The 13,685-nt window shown below is 38.9% G+C and overlaps 2 protein-coding genes across 3 annotated transcripts; one reads left to right on the top strand and one right to left on the bottom strand.

The window, feature by feature from the left end:
- Window positions 1-431: 431 nt before the first annotated feature.
- On the bottom strand, window positions 432-4,209 carry mterf3 (mitochondrial transcription termination factor 3). Of its 2 annotated transcripts, none has more exons than XM_083925097.1 (8): window positions 3,588-3,700; window positions 2,499-2,869; window positions 2,238-2,390; window positions 1,883-2,072; window positions 1,560-1,707; window positions 1,346-1,417; window positions 1,100-1,261; window positions 432-968 (listed from the first exon to the last, which is right to left on the bottom strand). In XM_083925097.1, exons 2-8 carry the CDS (start codon window positions 2,860-2,862, stop codon window positions 774-776), a joined length of 1,284 nt encoding a protein of 427 aa, XP_083781223.1. In that variant the 5' UTR covers window positions 2,863-2,869; window positions 3,588-3,700; the 3' UTR covers window positions 432-773. The 2 variants fall into 2 exon arrangements, with proteins under 2 accessions (XP_083781223.1, XP_083781222.1); XM_083925096.1 differs by lacking the exon at window positions 3,588-3,700 and adding an exon at window positions 4,136-4,209 and having other exon boundaries at window positions 433-968.
- A 338-nt stretch (window positions 4,210-4,547) lies between these two features.
- On the top strand, window positions 4,548-12,444 carry ptdss1b (phosphatidylserine synthase 1b). The gene is made up of 13 exons (XM_083925067.1): window positions 4,548-4,724; window positions 5,268-5,359; window positions 6,339-6,383; window positions 6,506-6,630; window positions 6,868-7,026; window positions 7,486-7,637; window positions 7,921-8,062; window positions 8,207-8,319; window positions 8,498-8,563; window positions 9,881-9,980; window positions 10,551-10,610; window positions 10,976-11,054; window positions 11,145-12,444. Exons 1-13 carry the CDS (start codon window positions 4,612-4,614, stop codon window positions 11,240-11,242), a joined length of 1,344 nt encoding a protein of 447 aa, XP_083781193.1. The 5' UTR covers window positions 4,548-4,611; the 3' UTR covers window positions 11,243-12,444.
- Window positions 12,445-13,685: the final 1,241 nt, after the last annotated feature.

The raw sequence follows: 13,685 nt of genomic DNA, 5'->3' as shown, positions 1-13,685 counted from the left end.
TGAAACGGTTATGGACATTTGCGGAAAAAACGTAGTGGGGCGGAAGTATTAAACAGCATTGAGTAGTGCTTTACATGAGTGAGACACACCCTCACTTTAAATACACTCAACAAAAATATAAACGCAACACTTGTTTTTGCTCCCATTTTTCGTGAGATGGACTTAAAGATCTAAAATTCATTCCAGATACACAATATTACCATTTCTCTCAAACATTGTTCACAAATCTGTCTAAATGTGTGATAGTGAGCATTTCTGCTTTGCTGAGATAATCCATCCCACCTCACAGGTGTGCCACATCCAGATGCTGATCTGACATCATGATTAGTGCACAGATGTGCCTTAGACTGTCCACAATAATAACTATCACACATTTAGACAAATTTGTGAACAATGTTTGAGAGAAATGGTAATATTGTGTATCTGGTATGAATTTTAGATCTTTAAGTCCATCTCATGAAAAATTGGAGCAAAAACAATAGTGTTGCATTTATATTTTTGAGTGTATATGAGCAATGATCATTTTGCAGGCACTGTAACTGACCTTTATCACATTAGAGTCCGTTTAGATAAACAATTGTGGTAAATAAGCAGTATTTCAGTAGAAAGTATACATTTATTAAACATCACATTTACAAAGAAAACTTATTTCAAACAAAGCTAATGCCTAGATGTTGAAAGACCCTCATGTCTGTATGTTTCTGATGTTATGGTATTTTATTTTGTTTGCCACTTGTTTTCTGAAGTCCTTTGTAATTTCCCCTCATGGAGAATCAAAGTGTCTTTTGGAACGAATAAAAATCTTCCAATGTGGCCAAAGCCACCTCAGTGCAAAAAGTCTCATCAGGCAAAGACACCAGGCGGTCCAGGGAGATGTAGTTGGGCAGGGTTGGGTCATACTGAGCCTTTCCAAGGTACTCAAGGAACAGGTGGCGCTCTCTGACACGCAAGAACTTAGTATTGAGGACCTATGGGAGGATATATCAGATGATCAAGTTATATTTCTTAATAAGGACAAATAAAAAGAAAATTAGTTCCAGTTTATTTGTTTTCTTTTTAAGTTTTCAAAAAAATCCACAACCAACAGCTGTCAATGTACCTGTGGGAACTTGGCGATCAGGTTGTGGGGCACTTTCATGATGTTATGGAGGAGGTCGAATATTTTGGTGAGCCTCCTTTTGTTAGCAGTCAGCACTTTTGGGACGGCAATAACTATGTGTTGGATCTCATTCTTCTTAAAGCCGAGCTCTATTTCACAAACCTGTGAAACACGTTAACAAATAAAGGATTAAAACACAGCACTTCATAATTACTCAAACTAATAATGTCTTTTGTCGTTCAGTACCTTTAAATTTTCTTTAACAGACTCCAAACCACTGCACAGTAATCTGGGCAGACGAGCTACGATGCTCCGTGTCTGAAGAGAGAGAAAGAAAACTAGCCATGATTTGCCATTTCTTTTCTCCTGGACAGTCCCAAATTATTTTTGTGAAAAAACATTTACAAGATACAAACATGGCTGAGCTTTTCAATGACACCTCCTGCGTCAGTTAACGTACATTAGAAGTACTGAGGTTGAGTTGCTGCTGATAGAAGCCCAGTCTGTTGTCCAGCCTCTTCACACTGAAGTTAAGCAGATAAGGAGCTCTGGACACCATCGATGAAACGGTCTCAGAACTGAACTTCTTTGACTTGAGAAAGTTCACCCTTTGCAAACAACAACAAAAAAAATGGCAGGTGAAACTACGATTACAGTAAACAGTACATACGTCACATAGTTTCATGTGACTTCCCTTATCGCACTGATTTAATTTAGAAAAAATAAATTTGGCAAACATAAAAGACATGTAATGTTTCAGTTTCTGAGATCCCTTGGTTCCACCTCGCCTGTAGGTTTTCCAAACTCTCAGTGAGAATGAACGGGTTGCGCGTGATGATGTAGCCAAGTTGGGAGTCGTCCACCCCGATGTCTTTCAGGAACAGCAGCTTCGGGGCCACATCGGTGTTGAAGTTGAGTCTGAGTAGCATGGAGCCCACGTTGGGCCTTTGTTCAAGCTTCCACAGGTTTACACCTGCGATAAAAGGATGAATGATCACAAGTGTGTAGCTGACAGATTTGACTTAAGTCACCCTTTAAAGATCACCGTCTCAAAGCACAATAAATCTGCCTCCAAACTGCGAGTCAATATGATCGACACTGTTCTCAACTATATTCTGAAAGTCTGTGTTTTAATTACCCAGCTGTACCAGTTTGCTGAGTGTCTCAGACTGGTCAACGTAGTCCCTGAGAGCGGTGGAGGCAGGAGGCATGGCAGGAGGAATAGTTATACCGACTGCCTCTTCATCACTAATCACCTCCAATGCTGAAAACTCAGCAACGGCATCCAGATCTGGTAAATTAAGTAAACAAAAACAGGATAACAGGCTATTCAACTTCATCTCAAGATAAACATTATACTGAATTCTAATGATAAAATGAAATGTGTACCAATATGTACCTGATGAAATCTGGCTTTCAGTCCCCGGTACAGCAGCTCTGATTGGCAGCAGGGCGCTCTCGTACGCTACAACATCAGCTCTAGATGTTTCTTCAACATCCTTGCCTTCCTTAACATCGGCCGCTAGATGTTTAGCCGCTAAGTCACTGTAACAGAACATCTGTTGATTCCACCTCTGTCTCATCTGCGTCATCGTGTGATTCCCCTTGATAATTGAGGATCCATTATTTAGGATTTTGGTGGGTACCCTTGTGAGAGTAACGCAGTGGCGAACTTGAGTGTAATACTGACAGGTACTAGCCGCTGTCTTAGAGGAAAGAAGACTTCTGCATTGTAAACACAGCTGTGTGCAGGATGAAGCCATGGCAATTCTGCAAGAAGAAGAAGAAAAGTATCATCATTTGAAGTCATTCAATAAAGGAATTATTACTATTCTCTGGCTAAGGACAGTCCATTCTGTCTGATACCATCAACATAATCACAGAGCCGTGAAGGACTAAATACTCTGACACATGCACATATTTTGCACTTTGCCAATGTGCTGCCCAACAAAATCAAAGAGCTTCACAGATATTACCCAGTAAACTCTCTTATTTGCAAATATACTCCTGATGCACCACAGGAAATCTTTCCTGCCTGTGGTCATTAAACTATACAACGCATCCTAGGAGTCTGTCACCCCCTCTCTGTAATACGGACTCAATCATAAACAATATGTTCTGTGCGCATTTGTACAGTACTTTGCAAATTATTCAGTGCTTTTCATCTGTATATACATTACCATTGTACCATTGATATTTTTACATTTTATACACCTGTATATATATATATATATATATATATATATATATATATATATATATATATATATATATGCGTGTGTGTGTGTGTGTGTGTGTGTGTGTGTATATATATATATATATACACTTCTTTATATTTGTGTTGTTTGATTAGCTGGAGTTTGAAACAATTTCCCCCTGGAATTATTAAAGTATTTCTGATTTCGATGTTAATGGCAAATGTAGCCTCTGTAAAAACACTGTAGAAACATTAAAACATTTATATTTCCAATGTGTACGTGTCACTAACCTCTGGACTGATTTTCAGTTGGATCTCTAAAAGCATTTGGAGAGACTGACCTGTTATTAACATTCAAACATCCAAATGTATCAAGGAACGAACAGCATTTTATCGATCTGATCATTATCTTTGCTAAATTATATATTCATATGACATTACTAAAGAAATTGCCCTCTTATAACTCTTTAAAAAAAACAACTAAAAACTACTTAATAAAAACTAAACAAAACGATTAATGTATGCAGTAATGTATGCCAGCTCTAGTGTTTGTTTTTAACTCCATGTGTATGATTTTATAGCGGCTGCTTTTAGTGTGATGGCGTGTAGTAAGAAACAAAGTGTCATTCAAGTTTACAGACAGCCAATAATAATGATATACATGTGTTATTTAATAATTTAGGTGAGATATAAAACACAAGTTTAAAGAATGAATCGGTGTCCTCCAGGAGGCCAGCTTAAACCAGATGAGTTAAATGCTAGCTTTCAGAACAATAAGCATATTTAAGCAAAAGCGAACATATTAATCCAGATTTTTAGGTTGTTAACTTTGTACTTACAATGTTTTTGACCTCAAACCAGCTCTATCATCCGCCAAAGTGCAGCCCCCATGTGCAGCACAATGTCAACCGTCTTCACGGAAGTGTTGCATGTGGGATGTACCACAACGACATGTTTGTGGGTACCACTAAATTTATTTAATACACATATGAGATAAAAAAAAAATATTTAAAAGATGAGTTCATTGAATTCAAATGAAAACACCATGGTTATAAAACATGATAGTTTATAATATGTATTTCAGTGGATACTAGACCGTGTATTTTGACGTATGAACACCCCCGTGAGCTCAGTGGTTCAGTCCGTGTTCAGGGTGTCTTCAGAAGGGGCTCTGTTTCCACACCTCTCTGCTTCTTCAACTCCTAGTTTTAGCCCTCAAGTTTGCCTTAAAGTAGCCCACAGCAGCAACATGGACGCGCCCGAGGCTCCCCGAAGACCTCGAAAGGATGAATTCAACTATAAGTTACATTTCCGAATGATAAACGATCAACAAGTGGACGATATCTGCCTCGATTTCTTCTATAAGCCACACACCATCACACTCCTGACTGTCACTGTGCTCAGCCTCATGTACTTTGCGTTTACAAGGTAAACTACAGTGTGAAAACTGAACTTTTTCCTGTTTCATTGAAGTTTTAAGAGTGCAAAAAGACCCCCATACGGTAACTGGATGTCATACCCACAGTTGTGAAGAATATAGTTTCCCTTCTGTTAACATGTTTTTATTGAAAAGATTCAAGATAAACATAACTCTTCTCACATGTTCCAGAGTTATACACAATACCAAAAATGTATTTCTAAATGTAGACATAGTAATAACATAAATTAAAATATACAGAGACAGTAAAACAGGGGGAAAGGAATGAAGAAAAACCACAACAACAGTATGGATCTGCTGCTAAACTAAGGGAGTGTATTTGAAATGCCTAAATAATAGTAAGAGTTTTTGTATTATTTTGAGTTTTAAGTTTTCCATAGTGGTCAGATATGATATTAATCTTTAAAAGGAGGGTTTTAAGCCAAATACGTTTATTGATATAGTATTTTGCAAAGATAATGATCAAATTAATGATGTAAGTTTCATCTGCTGAATATTTGGGATTGTTAACATGTGACGCTGTGATGTTTCAGGGCTGATGAGCACTCTGACAACAACCTCCGAGTTGGTGTTTTGGTGGTCGTCTCCTTCCTCTTGGTCATCAGTGTCCTGGCCTTTCCTAATGGTGAGCTACGTCACTAAACCTACATTGGCTACGTGATTAAACCCAGCTCATGCTATTTTATTGTCTTGTTTACTGTAGTTTGGAAACAATTAGTCAACTAATGTAAATAAGCAACTATTTTGATAATTAGTTAATGGTTTAAATCCTTTTTTTCAATCTTCCAGCCTCTCAGATGTGTGGATTTGTTGCTTCTTTTTAATATTATGTGATCAGAAATGTGAAGAAAAGCCTGATCCAGTGTGAAAGTATATTGTTGAAAGATTTTATCTTAAAGGAGACACATCAAGCTCAATTTCAAGTTCATATTTATATTTTGGGTTTCTACTAGAACATGTTTACGTGCTTTCATGTTTTAAAAACAGATTATTTTTGTCCATCTGACTATATTCACCCTTTTTCTGAAACGTCTGTTTAGCACCTGTCTTTTGAAGCCCCCCTCCTGAAAAAGCCCAGACTGCTGCGACTGGCTTGTTAAAAAATATGACGGTGGTTCTCAAGCTGTGGGTGGAAATACTCAAATGAGGGCAGTTTATTCTTGTATGAGCCTGCATGTGACCCAAGAAGGGGAGCGAAATCTGATTGGCAGTGTTGAATCCTCAGTCTTCTGAGGCAGCCCACAAAAAACTGACTTTTTTAATTCAATTTACAGCTTGTGTCTTGATACCCACATGTTTATGTGTACAAGCACTGAAAAAAATAGTTTTTATGGAGCATCTTCCGGTCGTCTTCTGTTGAGAGAGCTTGCTGAGTTTATATGGAGATAGCACAGTCGTCAAATACAGAACTTGACGCGGCAGTCTTATAAAGCGAGTTACAAATCTCCATGGCAACTGAAAAAACTCCATCTGCTGAGGAAGACCATGAGATGATGTTGGTGTCTCTGGGGAAAAAATAAAACCTAAGCAGGTCTTGAGTTTTTTTGTAGAATTTGTCTGAACGCACCAAAAGTCACTCACCGGTATGATGCTTTCTTCATCAGGACCTTTCACCAGACCACACCCGGCAATTTGGCGAATGGTGTTTGGTGAGTGTTCTCCCACTTCTGACTCACTCCCATTGCATCATTCACATTGACCTCATCTTTCAGCTTGGATCCATTGTTTCATTTTTCCTTGGTCCTCGCTCACTTTCTCCTCTCCTCCGTAGGCCTCAGTGTTCTGTACTTCCTGTTTCTTGTCTTCCTCATCTTCCTCAACTGGGACCAAGTTAAGACACTGATGTACTGGCTGGACCCGAATCTGCGCTATGCCACACGGGAAGCCGATATCATGGTGAGGATGGTTTTGAAACTCTCTTTCTGTCACGCAAACTATAAAAGTAAGTTCACACCACATCTGCATCTAAATGTTAGAATAAGGAAGGATGGAGGCACAGAGAAGACTTTCCAGACACCTTTTCTTGCTTCCTTAAGAAAAATGTACTATATGTTTATAGATCAGCGTAAAGTAACATTAAAAACACTTCTTGCTGTTGTGTTTCTTATAACTCTGTCACCTTTCCTCTTGCAGGAATATGCTGTGAACTGTACAGTGATCACATGGGACAGAGTCCTGAGCCACTTTGACATCTTCGCGTTCGGCCACTTTGCAGGCTGGGCCATGAAGGCTCTGCTTATCCGCAGCTACGGCCTCTGTTGGACCATCAGCATCACCTGGGAGCTCACTGAGGTAACATACATGTGTTCCAGATTCACAGTCAGGCTTGGTTAGCCTGGTTAAAATCTGTTTTGTGAATCGCATCTATCTAAGGACCTAACCAGAAATTCAGTCTATAAGGTCGTGGGGCAAGAATTCATGTAGTGATCTGGCACCAAGAACCAAGGGTTGTTTGTTTGGGGAGAAACTCATCAAAACAAAGCAGTAGCATGAGCAGGAGGTTTTGCACATAACAGGTGCTGTTGCCTTGACTGCTGCCAGTTGTTGAGTAGAGGGATTAGATTACACGGTTTAGCCTAACACCAGATTTACTCATCACAGAGTCGACTGCGTCACAGGTCCTGAGCCCAACAAGGGGCTCAAACAACTAGACCAAAGAAAAGTAGTCCCTTGATTGAAGGAGCTCTTTGTTTCTTTCACCACATGAATAACTTTTTTAACTTTCACTCTGCTTCCTACTTTTTCTCACAGCTGTTTTTCATGCACCTGCTGCCAAACTTTGCAGAGTGCTGGTGGGATCAGGTGATACTGGACATACTGTTGTGTAATGGAGGAGGCATCTGGCTGGGTATGAACGCCTGCCGGTTTTTGGAAATGAGGACCTACCGCTGGGCCAGCATCAAGTTTGTGAAGCCTTTGTTCTTTCCTTTTGTGTTTTTTTCCCTCCGTCCTTAAAAAAGGCCCAAGCAATGTAAAAGTATGAGGAATACTTGGTAGTTACGCCTTTTTTATGTTGGTTTTTTGCTACATAATAAGATAGATCCTCATAATAATCATTTAGTTGATTGTTCCAACAGAAAGCAGATTTTAGTTTATGATCCTAGAATTCTGCATACTATGTTTGATGCAAGATTACATGTGTAAACACTCTCAGTATCCTCACAAGAGCACACGCTCTATGTTCAGGGAAATCCACACCACCACAGGGAAGATAAAGCGAGCCGTACTCCAGTTCACTCCGGCCAGCTGGACTTATGTGCGCTGGTTTGATCCAAAGTCCTCCTTCCAGAGGCTAGCAGGCATCTATCTCTTTATGATCCTATGGCAGGTACTGTTTTCTTTGATCTTGTAAGTTTGTCTTCATTATTAGAGTTTTTAAGAATGAATCAAATATTCTATAAAAGCCCCCCCATTCACTGTCAACCCAAATATATAAAATATCTTGTCTGTCCTACGTCTTTTATCTTCACAGCTGACAGAGTTGAACACATTCTTCCTCAAGCACATCTTCGTCTTCCAGGCGTCTCACCCTCTCAGCTGGTGTCGCATCCTCCTCATTGGAATCATCACTGCACCCACTGTACGGTATGTTCAACCTTCAACTCAACCTACGAACAACAATCAACGGGCATAGCAATGTTTTTGGGGGAGAATGTGATGGATGTTTGAAATGCTTTCTGACATCAAATCTATATAGAAACCTTAAAACCCTTACTTTGTTCTTTGAAAGTACAAACTTTCTATTTTCTTTAACCTCTTTCAGGCAATATTACGCATACCTGACGGACACTCGGTGTAAACGAGTTGGCACACAATGCTGGGTGTTTGGGTGAGTATCTGTTGTCCTGGCCAGTTGTTTTTCACTGGTCAAGAAACAAGCGGCATTAAAGCGATACTCTACCTATTTTAATAGAGCTCTGTGTGCCCTGGCAATGTGGGTATTGTGTTCAGATGAACAGTGTTTGGCCCGTCTCCAAACGGAGCATTGGAGATGCGCTGATATCTGAATGGCTTTTTCAGGAGGGGGGCTTAAAGACACAGGCGTTTAAACTGAGTTTTTCAGACAGAGGGTAAAAACAGGTATATTCAGACAGACACTGCATGAACATTAAAGCCTGTAAAAATGTTCTAGTGAAAACCCAAAATACAAATATGAACTTTAAAATTAGCATAATATGGGACCTTTAATTGTAGTTTTTGAAAACCGGGTGTGCCCCCAGTAGGATAACACAAGTCATTTATTGTATCATTAGCGTGCCATATCTTCAAATTCACTTGTATCTGTCTGTCAGTTAAGTCGCTACATAGTGGTTTTAGCGTTGATAGCAGTAGTCTGGTAAGCAAACTGACTCTGAGCTTTGTCAAGTGTCTTGTAGGTTATCCTGTCGAGATATCACAATGCAGGGGCTGCACCCAGGCTGGTTGGCCCTGTTTTTGTCACAACAATTTAAGGACACGTGAAACTGGTCTATTCCTGTTTCTGGTCTAAATGTACTGGCAGGCAAAGCGAGGGACATGTAGATTCTACTATCAATCAGTCAAAATGCTCACTTAGAACTTAACAGTGAATGGTTACTTCCCACGGTCAGCCAAAGTGATAAGAGTCCACACTGAAACCACTGCTGTGACGGCCACAAGCCCACTATCTTATTGTTAAGTAAGTTTCTCCAGGTCCTCTGAACTATTTTAGTGTAGTTAACAGTTGAATGTGCAAGGTTTTTAATTCAGATTTATCACAGTGTATTTTTGGAGTGAATTGATATTCATAACGTAACATGGTTATTGACCTCACCTCAGACACAAAGCTGGTAATGCCCTCAGTCTGCTCTAGTTTCCATAGCAACGAGACAGTCTCTCTGCGTCTGCATGAAATACGTAACACTGAGTATGCTTTCTTGTCTGAGGAGTAACCTTTACGATTGAATTGTTTCCCAAAGCAGTACGTGAGTGAATATTGGGTTTGAATGGCTGGGGAACAATAATACAGACCTCATTGCATTTGGACTCATTTTCCACAAGTGTTATGAATCAACAGAGATGTACCACTGCAATGAAACGGTGTTGCCAAGAGAGGGGGCCATTGTTAGGTACAAAAGCATCCAAAATAACCATACCATTTATCTAATACTCTTCTGTTTCCCTTTAGGGCCATCGCTTTCCTTGAGGCGCTTGTGTGTGTGAAATTCGGTCATGACTTGTTTTCCAAGACACAAATTCGCTCTGTACTCCTGTGGCTGCTGTGTCTGGTAAGAAAAATTAAGGATATGTTTCACTGCAGTCAGTCCAGAACAGATGCATCAGTATTACGCAATCTTACTTCCTGTGTAAATATGATAACACTACGTAACCCTTGTGTACCTCCGTAACATCACCCAGAGTTAACGCATACTCCAGGTCTTCATGGACAAGCATTTAAAAGGAGTGTGTAACATGCCTTACCTCTGCTACTATTTTCTGATAACGGTGCTCGTAACAGTCACAATGAAGAATGTCAGGGACCTGTACTGTGTTTTAAAGCTAACCATGAAGACAAGCGCGCTTTATACAGCTGCGTGTTTCTTTCTAAAGTTGCTAATGAGCTTATTCCAATGGTTTTTCGCTGTACACCAGTGAATTTGGCACCTTCAAACAGCCTGAAAACTCTACAGTCTTAGCTATGTTCATTCATGCTAACCTGTTCACATTCAATGCATGCGTGCACACATCTTTGCTATAGCATATAGCTGTTTTATGTTCAGAGTTTCTATTTTTCTGCTCAAAAAACAAAACAAATAGTGTTTAACCAAACGTTGTTTGCATCCTCTTGTACATTTTAGGCACTCATCACACTTCTGTGTTTATACGGGATGATGTGGTATGAGCAAAATAAAATGAAGGTGAGATGTTGCTTTGGTTCTTGATTGGATGCTTTCGTTACATTTAAGATTTAATTTACAAAATGTTTTAAGAACAACTTGAAACCAGCTGAAAATCTTGTTTTGTTGACTTATTGTTGTTAAAGTTAAAGCTGCAAAGTCAAGTGTTTCTGTGAGCTATGACACTGACAATGAGCTAGCATGCACGACACCATGACCCTGAAACTAAAGACACTCAATGAAAAAATCATTGATGTTGTTATTTACACTACTGCTGTTCCTTGTGTCAGTAAACCAGTCCATGGTTTCTAGCTTGATGTGTATTTTCTCTATAGATATTTTTTCATCATTGTATTGATTCACTCAGAGCTTCCTTCGATTTACAGAACATTTCTGTACAAAGTGAGGACTGTGATGATGGCAGTGTTGCCGAGTCGTGTGGTTTTGTCCCAGATGGCGTCGCAGGTCAGTCTCATAACGGGCGGATTGGTGACAACTCTTCCATAAACTCCATCTGAAATGTTTATCATAGTTATTTCTCTTTTTCCTCCGTAGCTCAGAGGGATTCATTAAGATGTTTACAACCTACAAAACGGAGGAAAGCTTCTGGGAGGAACAGATTTGCGAATGGTCATGGAGGAAAGAAACCATAAACACCAAGTATACACGTTATCCTCTCTGAAAGGGTGAAGGATACTCCCAACAGGGGGATTATAGTGTGCACGTATAATTTGTGTGAAAGTTGCATCAAGGGTTTAATAAATCCTAGAGGACAGAAAGCAGACTCCAAAACAGAGTCACATCAACAAGCCTTTATATACTATTTGTACTTGTCAAGTTCTCATGTTCTGTGGGAGACAGTGGCGCCACACCACTGAGGTAATGATTCTTTAGTACTCTGGCAGTACTAGCAGATTTTTAATAATGCGTGATAAGGAAAAAAGTGGTCTTGTATTTAATGCCAGATATTTTACACCGACCTAAATAACCAAGAAATATGCACTGAAAGACAAGATTGGTCTCATTTGGACCATAAACACTAGAACCCAACATTTTCTACCTTAAATTACTAAATATTGTTTGGACGCTTTGCACTGTGGGACACGTTAAGTATGTCCAGTCAGGGAGGTGCCAAACCAGTCCACACTGCATTAATTATGCTACACGTAGGCTTTTTTTTGCACGTAACCTCTTTAACTGTTATGTTTTTTAATATGACTGTGTGCTTAATGTGATACCTTTACTATAAAACTAAAGATCACTGTTATTGTTGTGTATGGAATTTTTAAAGTCATTTGAATTGGTGATGGTCATTTGTTAACTTTGATTTAATATATTAGTGACCACATTGAACTTAACTGGTATATACAGCATCGTATGTCTTTTTCTTAATCGATCTCATCCTGAAAGATGTTTTTGCCTTCTTCAAATGAGAGGGACAAGTGTTACTGGACCAACTGTAGCCTTTACATTACCTTTATTTTTACTTTAATCAGTTTGGTTGGTGTTAAAATTTTTGTTATTATATTCAGGAGTGTATGCGAGGTATACTGACAGAAATACTGTGACATTCAATGCAATAGCATCATTGAGACATTCAATAGCAGAGGATAATCACTAGTGTGGAATCATCCTTTTTAAAGGCAGCCTTTTTGAGTTTTTTTGTGTGAAGATTAATTAAATGTGATGTAAATATAACAGAAAGTGAGTAGTCCATATAAGCTGTTCTTAATATTGTTGCATTATGCATTATATTTCTTTATTTACAACTGTTTATTGAATCTGCATTGAACATTTTTTTTCCACTGGCCTTTGTTTTTTTTTTTGTGATTGTTTACAAAGCCTTAAGTGTCAGATTACACTGTATTTAATATAAAATGTTGTGAAATTTGTTCATTTTAACCTCCAATGCACTGCTTGTTAGTTTTATAATTTTATATGGGTGGGTTTGCTTGTTTTTGTACACATAAATAAATTATCTCATATTCATTGTGTCCACTCTTGAAGATATTTTATTGTTCTCCTTGTCCTTGGGAAGTTTTTGATTTCTGTTTCACACCTAAAAGATGACAGAAAGAACTGAAAGTACTTGTGAATGGATCAAAAGAAAGAAATCCCAAAGTTGATAGCTGGAAACTTTGCTGGGGCATGTATTTTTTGTTAATAGGGAAAGAGGTGTAAAGCAGATATTACAGTACTTAATAATAGCAATTTGATTTCCTCCTAATGTACACAACAGGCCTTAGAGCGGCATGTTGGCATACTTTAAAATACATACAAACCCCATTAGTGGGTTTAAAACGTGCCATAGGAATGCCAACGTCTTTGGTAGTGTACAGATGTAATGCACCGTGTAACGTTGTTCACCTGTGATAAACTATCATAATAACAATTTCTTTATTAGACCTACGGATGTTGTGATTCATGCAGTCAAATAAGACATGTGGTGCTGTAACTAATAATTAATTCCATATTGATTAATCTTGGGATTTCTATTAATTAAATGTTTGATCCATTAAAAAATTATCTCACAAATGTACAGACAACATGTAATACAGATAAATTGCACATGATTATGACCGTAATGTAGCCTATGGTATGGATATTAAAAAATATTGCACATGATGATGAAAGGTGCGGCAGTGGCTCCACAGGGACTTGGCTTGGGAACTGAGGTGTCGCTGTCCAAGTTCAAGTCCCCATACGACTAAGAGAGGAGGGTGGATTGGTGGCTGGAAAGGTGCTATTTCACCCCTCGGATACCGCCGAGATACCCTCGAGCAAGGCACCAAACCCCGAAAATTGCTCTGGGTGCTTCTAATGGGGCATCTCTCCATCTCTCCATTAATGTATGTGTATAGGACCTATGTGTGCATATTTGAGAAGCATTTGAGCATATTTGAGGCCTGTGTGTGTGTGTGTGTTTTAAAAAAAAACACCAAAAGAGTTAAAAGGCATGCTTTCTTTCTTTCTAAAACTGTTTGTTTTATTGTATCTTAACATGTTTAAAAAACATAGCTTTATAATAATTTCCCGACATGACATGACTTCAAATAACCCCATGTTGGAGCCATGTGGTAAAGTCCTGTCAAACCT

Source organism: Echiichthys vipera (assembly GCF_963691815.1).
Source record: "Echiichthys vipera genome assembly, chromosome: 13".
Classification (NCBI taxonomy): Eukaryota; Metazoa; Chordata; class Actinopteri; order Perciformes; family Trachinidae; genus Echiichthys; species Echiichthys vipera.
The sequence above is the reverse complement of the archived record's forward strand: the minus strand, read 5'-3'. Positions and strand labels throughout refer to the sequence as shown.